General features: G+C 41.0%; 1 protein-coding gene across 1 annotated transcript in view; it reads left to right on the forward strand.

Annotated features, from left to right (window-relative positions):
• Window positions 1-9,564, forward strand: part of IGFBP5 (insulin like growth factor binding protein 5) — a 40,093-nt gene extending 30,529 nt beyond the window's left edge. The window contains exons 3-4 of the mRNA XM_039321781.1: window positions 1,965-2,084; window positions 2,673-9,564. Of these exons, the coding sequence (XP_039177715.1) occupies window positions 1,965-2,084; window positions 2,673-2,804 (252 nt within the window). The 3' untranslated portion in view covers window positions 2,805-9,564. The remainder of the gene's footprint in view (window positions 1-1,964; window positions 2,085-2,672) is intronic.
• The last annotated feature ends 951 nt before the right edge of the window (window positions 9,565-10,515 follow it).

Consider the following 10,515-nt stretch of genomic DNA (forward strand, 5'->3'; position numbering starts at 1 on the left):
TATTGTGGGGAAAATAGGAGGAGGAAGGAGTATTGTGTGTTTGATACCTTGAGTTATTTATAAAAATAATACAGGCTGGATAAAATAAATAAATAAGTAATAGGATTGGTGAGCTGCTTATCAACTTTCTGGATGACAACATTGGGAGGTCTGACTAATATATCAGAGGCAATATTCTGACAGAATGTCAGAACAAGATTTCAGTCTAATTTGATCAGATAGGAAGACTGGGCTGAGAAGAGCATGTTGTCTGTTAACAAGGACAAATGTAAGTTATTATATTTAGAGAGAAAAAGTACAGGATGCATATACAAGACAGGAAACTCATGGCTTGGAACTATTACATCTGAGAAGGACATGGGTGTGGTCCTTGTCAACAAGCTGCACGTGAATCAGCCATGATTCCATTTTCTCCTGGTGTTTTTACCAAAAAGACAGGGGTGTTTTGTTTTGTTTTTTCATTTTTGTCAATTTGCTTGCATTGTTTCATTTGGCTTAAGCTGAGAAACCAACCAGGGTTCTAAATGGCACTACACATGTTTTCTAAACCAACAATCCAGTTTCAAATTTCTATGAGGCTATCAGACCTGCCAAATTTCAGAATCAAAAAAATTCTGTTTTACAGACCCAAATCGATCAAAGAGCTTGCTTTCTCTCTTGCTTTCTCCAGTAACCTTTCTATGATCTGGATAGGCACTATCAGAAAGTTTCTGTAATTTGTTCCTGCTAAAATGTGAACTCAATTTGGACTTTAATTCAGAGAAATTTGTTTGGATCCTCAGGTTTTCATAACTTAAACCAGGGAGGTTTATTGATTATGTTTGCAATAATCACGTAAGAGGGAGTCTCTCACTGCTTTTATATGCCAAAGGAACAATCATCATCTTTCAAGAAATTTGGAGAAGGCAAAAGAGCAGGTGGGCTGTTGTGGTCAAGAGGGCCTTTGCACAGTTCATCTTGTGCACCAGTTGTGCTCTTTACTTGATCAGGAGGCCCTTCAGACAGTTACCTATGCCTTGGTCACCTCTCATTGGATTAGTGCAATGTGCTTAAAATGGGGCTCCCTTTAAAAATCACTGGGAAGTTACAGCTGGTTCAAAATGCAGTGGCACTTTAAGCATTAACAGGCAGTACTGAATATGTCCCTGTGTCACTACTGCTCTGCCAGCTACAGCAGCTGCCAGTTAGTTTCTGAGTGTAATTCTGGGTGCTGATTATTACTTATAAAACCTTGTATGGCATAAAGCTTGGATACCCAAGAGACCACTTATTGAAATCATCAGTGTGTTCCAGCACAATGAGTGCACTGCAAGTCGCCTCCACTAATTATTGCCATGTTATGGAACTTAGGAAGCCTGTCCTGTCTGTTGTAGCCCCCAAACAGAATTCCCCTGGTCTAGCCTCCCAGATAAAGATGGCATCCTCTTTCGTGGGATTCTGGAAAGCTTTAAAAATCTGACTTTGTCCTAAGCCTGAGATTTATTATTTCTTTAATGCCCTCTGTTTTGTTTTATTCATTTTGTTGTTTATTGGGTTGTTTTAGTCTAGGTTGTCTGTCTGATTTTATATTTTTAGCTGATCTGTTTGTTAGTTAGCTTTGTAAAAAGTGGCCCGGAGTCCACTGACATTGGGTGGCCAATATGTTTAAATAAATAACAATATTAGCCCTCACACTCAGATAAATTGAGCCATTGTCAAAATTCGTGTCCCTAGGAGTATACTATAGTTCAGGGGTCTTCAAACTTGGCCCTTTTATGACTTGTGGACTTCAACTCCCAGAATCCCTCAGCCAGGCACACTGGAATCCTGGGAGTTGAAGTCCAGAAGTCATAAAAAGACCAAGTTTGAAGACCCTGCTCTCGATAATCTGACTCCAAGTCAGAAGCTCTGTGTTCATCCATTTTACCCTTGATTGTCTTAGTATTCCTTAACCAACCTTTCTCTGGTTGCTTCTCTTTCTTCAGGGCCCTTGCCGTCGGCAAATGGAGGCCTCGTTACAGGAACTCAAATCTAGTCAGCGAATGATCCCTCGAGCTGTTCATCTGCCCAACTGTGACAGGAAAGGTTTCTATAAAAGGAAACAGGTATTATTTCCTGCTGGATTCAAAATAAAAAAAATGTATGCTTTGCAGATAAGGAGCAGGGATAAATTTGCACCATTTTTTCATTGTCGGTCCAGACATCAGAAGTGGGTTTCTGGCAATGGGAAACCTCTTGTCCTACCACTATTTTGGAGTTTTGAATCCCAGGCCACAGCTGAGACAGAAATTAAATTTGTCCAGTTGTGGGAAGGCTATAGAAGCCCCAAAAAACTAGGGGGGGAGGATACAGTTTAGATCCAGAATCACTGCAAATGTCGTATATGACATCATTCCAGATAGGATTTTTTTTTCCCCTGTGTTAGAGGGTAGGCCAGTCACCACCTCAGGAGTGCACTGTGTAGCCTTCCCCTGCACCCCAAATAATTGAATTTCTGACAGTGAGGGAATATTCTGTAAGATCAGCCCTGCTGAGCTAAGTATCCAGTTGGATTTATATTTCTGTCCTCCTCTCCTGACAGCTTGATGATGTTGAAAGTTCAGATTAATTCCATGCAAGATGAATCAGGTGTTAGAAATGGCAGCCCAGCTACCCTCCTTCTCACTGTTGATCCTTTCCCTTCCCCTCTCTAGTGCAAACCATCTCGGGGCCGAAAGCGTGGGCTGTGCTGGTGTGTGGACAAGTATGGATTGAAGCTGCCAGGAACTGATTACGTAGCTGGAGACCTGCAGTGTCACAACTTTGACAGCGGAAACACAGAATGAAGATCCCGGCTGCCTCTCTCTGCCAGAGCCCTTCCCCACCCATCACCCACCCACACCTCACGATGTCCCAAGAAACTGATTCCTTTCATCTCATTTAAGAAACTGTGGACCTCGGAATCTACAGAATGTCATCGGCTTCTAGGAGTGGCAATGAAAGAGACTGAAGGAGAAAAGGCAACCCATTAAGGTGGAAGGAAGGAAGGAAGGAAGGAAGGAAGGAAGGAAGGAAGGGAGGAAGGAAGGAAGGAAGACCATGAAGACCATCTCCATGGGACAGGGCCATCAAGAAGCTCATATGCCACCATGCTTGCCCTTGACTCTAGCCTGCCACCCAGAGAAACACTGACCTAGGAAGCTCTCAGAGGCACTTGAATACTATTTCCTTTTCTCCCTTCTTTGATATTGCAGTTTTAAAGCTTTTCCAGTTTAAAAAGTACTTAGTTTAACCAAACAACTCTTAGGACAAGCAGGCCTCTCATTATCTATTATCTACTTGGGCATGTTTTTCTTTCTTCCTTCCTTTTTTTAAAAAAAAAAATATATGTTCATTTCTGGAACCTCTCTCTACTTTTCCCTAACAAGGACTAAAGCTTGTCAGTGCCCTTGCCCTCTATGACTTCCCTTTTATTAAAAAGCAAAAGGTCAGATGACAACAGGATCCTATAGTGGGATGAAGCAAAATTAAGAATTAAAAACTTATTGTTCCTGGTGGGTTTCTTTCCCAGGACAGCAAAAGGGTTCAACCTGATTATTTAAAGTGTCTTGTACAGCCCTTTCCTATGTAAATACAGATGTTTACTCTTTGTTCTCGATTGAACAATCCCATTTCCTTACAAGCAAAGCCCTTTGATTTTCATTGTGCATGAAGGCCTAGCAACTTGTTCAGGGCTACTTGCATAAGTCAAAGGTGTTCAGCGTTGTATATTTGCAGGAAAAGTGCCCAAGTTGAAACATGGTTTGCCAGACATCTTGCAGGCACTTAAAGCCTGAAATGTTTGTTGCTTCTATAAACGCACCTGTGGATTTCCACATTCTGACAGGCTAAAACAGTAAGATCCCTTTGCCTTTTTTTGTTTTTTAACTCTGGAAGGACACCTGATTCTTCACTATGATATCCCGAATGTCCTTTACAATGAAAATTCCAAAAAGCTGGTTGATGATTTATAAAGTTACACATACTAGAAATATAAACATGATCTGTAATAAGGGAAATGTTTTACCATTTCCCCATATCTACAACATTTAGAGAAGTCTCTGTAGGCAGAGGCCTCTACTATTTCAAAGCATACTTGAGTGACTGGCTGCCCCTCTCCCCTGACAGAGCTTTGGCATCTCTAACAGCTGCTTAGTAAGCAGAAATTCAACAGTGAAGATTTGATCTACACTAATGCATTATTTGTCCTGGGGAGAAGCTGTATCTATTTAATTTTTGACACTGCCCCACTGTTAAAGACCTAGGGACCCTGTCAGGAAAGGAAGAGAAACCAAACCCATACAACTACTCGCAGAGACCATTGATTCAACAGCTTTTGCATGCAGGCTTGGGCAGACCACTAAAGCTGTTTAATTTCTTTGTAATGATAATTGTTGCTTTAATTCTTTGTTACGTCTCCATGGACGCTGCCATAACAAGGTGGTGGTGGTGGTTGTTTTCCAATGCCCATAACAATGGATGAAAGGCAAGGCAACTACAAGAAGGAACAGCTCCCACTCTGACTGGGGGATGAATCCTTGACTCAGCAGCCAGCAAGAAATATTGGGCCATCATGATCTAGCCCAATATAAGACAGTCCTTAATATGTTTCCCTTCTGAGAGAGAACTCCAAAGGACTTGAGGACTTCACTGGGACTGGCTGCAAGCACTTCCAAGCCAAGTACTGATCAGAAACCTGGAGAAAGGAGCTGGCTTCCTGAGAGCAGGCACAGCAAGCTTACGACTGTCCAGCATCTGGAAAGGACAGTCTGACAGGACCAGAAGGATACCCATGATGCACAATACTCACAACTAACGCAGATGAAAAGAAATAAGAAATCTTCCTGACAGGATTGGCTATTGCATCCAAATGACTTTGGTGGGTTTTGCTCTCGGCTCCCCTCCCTTCACCACTAATATTCAACTAGGTTCCAAAACTATGTTGGAAAGCTAATGAATATCTTGCATTAGCATGGATATGGGAATTGGTAAGCAAATTGGGATATTTGGCCTCACTATGAAAGCAGAAGGTAGATGAGTAAAATCCTCTCCTTATAAGGATGGATACAACATTTATTTCTTCAGTAGGTATACATGTTTGAAGTCTGATTAGTTGTTGGCTACTATCAACCATGAAAGAAAAATTCAGCTCTATCCATTTGCCCCACGTTTTGATATCTGATCCAATTATTTGTTATTATTCAGATTTCCAGAAATTATCACTTCTAAGTGCTCCATCTGTCGCCTTCCCTGGGCTTTGGCAGCAGTGATTTCATAGTTATTTTTCTAAGAGTTGAGTATCAGAGTACCATGAGTTTTCATACAAACAAATGGTTGAACTGTACTTTTGGCTGAAATATTTGTTACTGTGACAGCTGGATCCAAGTACTTTCCCATCTTGCTTTAGGAAGAGGATAATATTCCTAAGTTTACTATCTCACTAGGCTGGTAACTGGTTGAATTGTTTATGTCCTCTTCCCTTCTAAGAAAGCCCTGAAATATTCTGCTGGCTCTATAATTAGTCAAAAGCCTAAACCTTCCTTTCAAATTCTATGATAGATAAGATGCTAGAGACCACTAATGCTAATTAATGACAGTTTTGGGACAGTGATATTTAATATCCCCAGGGAAAAGCTCTACTGTTAGGATGGCATCAGTGGCATCAAGTAGGAGAAGGTTGATCTACATAATAAATCCAGAAATTGAATGAATGGACTTCTCTGTCCCAAGTACATGATGCATGAAAAGAGTGCATATCAATGTGATGGTGAAAGGAAGCGAATCAGGGCTGTTGGCAACTTGAGGCACTTTTTCGCCAGCACCTGTGATAACTTAAGCCCAAGCAAAAAGATTGGCACATAATTTTAGATTTTCTGTCAGATCTTCTATGAGGAGTTGGGAAGAGTTAAATCCAATCCCCATCAATCATTGCTAAACCACAGCCTTCTCAAACCCTGGTGAGAGAATTTCTTCTCCAACGATAGCCAAATGGCAGTCAGGGGTCTCTTTGGAAAAATGGTCAGTGTTTCAAGCTGGGATGACCTAATATTGTGAATGAGTAATTTGTCTTAGAATTCCTTCAAATGACCAATTGCTGCCATGGTTATTCCTGTCTTTACTCTGGACCTGCCATTTCCAGGGGAAACTCGTGGAGAAAAACCTCTTTGCCTTCCTTCCGTTATAACTAGACTGGACTAGAGAACAGAATGGTCCTGCTCATGTATGTCATATCTGCTAGCTTGTGATGTTTGATGGTGGAGGTTGAGTTTGGTCCCCTTTTGAATGAATCTGACCCTGCCTAAGGATGGGTTGGAGCCTCTTTATTGTCTATAGGGTAGGGAATCTTAACAAAAGCATGTGTCTCTGGGCCCACAGGATGGTTTTAAGAGACAGAGGAAGCCTGAGGATTCTAAAATCAATGCCTCCTCCCATAAAGCTAAAGAAGAGAAGGTGAGGTACATAGGTGCCATTTGCTGGTCCATAAAGTAGAAGAAGATGTACCAGGCACATAAAAAAAGTGAGGCAATTTTACAGGTCATGCTGGATTTCTGTTACTATTTTTTTTTTTTTTTTTGCTTAGCTCTTCCCAAAGTATTCTGACAACTATAGCTTTCTAAGTGTGTTCAGAGTCCTACTATACGACTGAATTTCCTAAGGTTCCTAGAAAGAGAAATAATCATTAAGTTAGAAAGAAAGATTATTGTTAAGTACGTGTCAGTCTGAGACACAAATTCATCCTAAATTACATAAGACGAAAGAATGTAACTCAAACCCTTCTTCCTTCCCTCCTTGGATTAGTTTCAATTCAAGCCACGTTATTTCCTTTTCCTCCTCCCCCACCATCCTTCCTTGATATGTATCTGTTGTTTCCTGACCCTTGAAAATACTATCCTGCACAGAATGTCTTTCTTCCTTTCCAGCCTTTCTTCCTTAGTAAATAAGCTTGAGGAAGGTTGCTGGCCTTCCTATCCTTGAGATACATAAGACAAATTCTACAATCAAGGGAGGTGACGCAACAGAATAATTTCCCCTTATAGTTGTTCCCTTGCCAGTCCTGACGCAATGGTGCTGCCACCACTGTCTCAGAAACTCATAGTCCCATCATCTCATTATTTTGCTGGTTGAGACAAGAAAGAGAAACCTATGTACATTAGCTATAGTAGAACCTCTCTTATATCTGTATTATTTAATTTTGACTTAAATAGCCTGGAGGATAGGGTCACCGTTGCAGACTTCAACCTGCAGAAAGCCATTTCACTGAATTTCTTGCCCCAGTACTTAAAATCTCATTAGAAATGCAAGGAAGCTCCTTTTGTAAGCCATCCCTGCAAGCTTTGATTGTTTCTAGGAAAGGTGAATAAAGCAAAGTGGGAGGTGGGTTCCTTCTTATGAGGGCAGCTATCTTTAGAATTAATTTTTATTCTTTCTCCACCTACTAGTCTTCTTTACTTTCAAATCCAGCCATTTGGAAGAAGATGAAATTGCTTCAGGTAGTTGGTTCTGGGTAAAGAACATCTTTCTTTCTTTCTTTCTTTCTTTCTTTCTTTCTTTCTTTCTTTCTTTTTTTCCTGCAAAGGAGAGGTCTTTCTAGGTTTCTTGCCCAAGCTCCAAAATAATTTGATCAACCATGACCTAGGGTGGAGGAAAAGGGAAGCAAGTCACTTTGGCCAACAACCCAGCTGCTTTGAATCTCATCTTCATCCTTGACCAAAGGGAGAAGGCTCCCCTGATTTTCCCCCCCAATAAATGACCCTCCTCCCATCAGAGGAGCAAATCAGAGGAGGTAAGAAAAATGATAAAAGACAAAGCAGTGGGGAAAGCTCCCTTCAGAAGTACAAAGAATTGAAGTGTGAAGGAGGCTTTGGAGGCACCAAAGGTAGTAAATTCTGAAGTCCAAGAGCATCATCAGCCAATTGGAATTAGGAGCAGACCTGGACTCTAACAGCCTTCTCCAACCTGAAGAATCTCCAGATGTGTCAAACACTCAACAAACCCTAAGCCACTATGGTCAGGCGTTAGGGTCCCAATGCATCTGGAAATCACCAAGTCAGAGAAGACTTCTCTAGAGAGTCACACTGCAGCTGATAATATTCAAAGGCAGGCAGCTTCTAGAATAGCCCAAACTTATTTGCAGCCAGAGATCCTTTGTCAGTGCTGTGGTGGACAGTTGTGTTTTGAAACCACTAGTTCAAAGAGGAAGACTGCACTATTTCTTCACTTCATCCCTCTCTCCTTCCTTCCTTCCTTCTTTCACTTTTAATAGAGGCTAGATAATTTATGCAGTTAGCCGATCACCCCAATTCCCCTTCTTGTTAGGAGCCTCTCGGCCGATAAACAAAAGCTTGAGTCCATCCACTTCCAACCTTGCCCCCTTTAAGCCCTTCCAATGCAATGATTACACCCCATGGTAGCACAGTGAAAACACAAGATTCCGAGATTCTTGCCTGGTTTTGTGGTTTTTGTTTTTCATTACATCATTTAGTCACTACACATTTTACAGTAGCTTTTAATAGCTTTACATACATACAGTAGTTCTGTGGCTATTTGTTTTTGTTTTCCTTTGCAGTAAACAAGAATATTCATACTCTTACCAGTTGGGGGGAAAATGCAGTTTGTGAAAAAAAAAAATCTGACAATGGATGAGGAGTGTAATGCTCTGTTTAGCATTTTGTACTTAAAAAAAAAGAATCTCACATTTTATTAAAAGGTGAAGATTGCTGTATACTATTTATTCAACTTATAATTTATGTTACTCTTTGATCTTTGTCTTTTCTTATGACAAAGCATTTATTTAATAAAGTTATGCATTCAGTTAAGTCTGTGTGCATGGCCTAAAACAAGTCTGTGTGTTCAATATAAGCTGGATTAAAATTGGCCAGCCTGCTATTAAGCAAACCAATGGAGAATCTTTCTTTGGAACTACCAAAATGGACATAAGACTTATACAGAGATGGAGATGGATCAAAGACCTATTATTACACAAGTTGTGGAGAATATAGGGCACCTCATGGCATAGCTGAGCATCAGCTTTATCCTTAATTCATCAGGGTTCCCCACTGTTTTACTTCACTTTCCCACTAAGAGTCAATAACATCCACTTTTTCACAGGAGAGAAGATAGAGTTGGGAGTATTATTAGGTCAAAGTCAAATCTACACCATGATGGCACCAGAACATTATGAATCAAAATTATTCCGAACCAGATCACGAAAACATTTGTCCTATTCTATTGTCCTCTTTGGTGGAGTCACATTTTGCAAGATGGAATATTGATTAATTCGCTAGAATGTAAATATACCACTTCAGAGCCAGCCTGATGTAGTGATTAAGGCACCAGGCTAGAAACCAGGAGACCAGGAGTTCTAGTGTTACCTTAGGCACAAAACCAGCTAGGTGACCTTGGGCCGGTCCGTTTCTCTTAGCCCTAGGAAGGAGGCAAGGGCAAACCATTTCTGAACCCTTTCCAAAAATTGGCCTTGTTTTTCCTACTTGGGTATTTGACTGTTGATTCTTAACAAATTACAGTACATTGTCCTATTAGTATTGGAATAAAGGAGATTCAAGGTTATCCGTCAAGCTGCCACTCTTGTCAATGTAGCTCAAGTGTAATTCTTGGATTATTTTGGATGTTCCTGGTGGGGAAGATAAAGATGCACAATGTATTACTCAGCTAAGAGTTGTAGTTTGATCCTTTCCTCCTCTTCTTCTCATGAATACAATTGATTCCGAAAGATCTCCTGTATGGAGAACTAGTGCAGGGAAAGAGCCCCTGAGCTGCGATATAAGGATATCTGCAAGAGGGACCTAAAGGCCTCGGGATATAAACAGCTGGACATAAACAGCTGGGAATCCTTGACCTCTGATCGTTCAGCCTGGAAGCTAAAGACACAGCATGGCCTTCTCCAATTTGAAGAGACACTTGTGCGGCAGGCTGAGGCAGAGAGGCAGTCCCAGAACCATCGAAATCTGGGGGCTGGACAGGGGATTGTATCTACCCTCAGTGTGGAAAGGACTGCCATTCTCGAATTGGCCTTTTTAGCCACACCAGATGCTGCCTTAGGACCTTTTTCCAGAGCATGATACCATAGTCTCTCAAGACCGAAGGATGCCAATGATTGAATTGATTCTGAATACATCTCAGTATTCCACTATTATGATTAGTTTACTTCTCATATTTATTTTGTACCACTCAAAATGGCATACATAATGTCCCAGTCTCCTATTTTCTTCACAACAATAATCCTGTGAGGTGGGTTGGGCTGAAAGAGAATATTCTCAATATTTTTGAGAATATTTTGAAAGAATGCACATCTCCTAGTTCCTAACCTGACACCTTAATCCAGGGGTGTCAAACTGCAGGCCCATGGGCTGATTGCATCATATAGAGACCAAGTCCACCCCAGCTCCGGCAATGCAAAAAAACATTGTGATACGTTGCGACACGTCACATGACGTGGCAAGTTTGACACCTATGCCTTAATCACTACACTCAACAGTCTCTTTTATGATAAATATTTTT

Source organism: Crotalus tigris, unplaced genomic scaffold (genome assembly GCF_016545835.1).
Source record: "Crotalus tigris isolate CLP2741 ecotype Arizona unplaced genomic scaffold, ASM1654583v1 scf7180000023829.5930981, whole genome shotgun sequence".
Taxonomy (NCBI): Eukaryota; Metazoa; Chordata; class Lepidosauria; order Squamata; family Viperidae; genus Crotalus; species Crotalus tigris.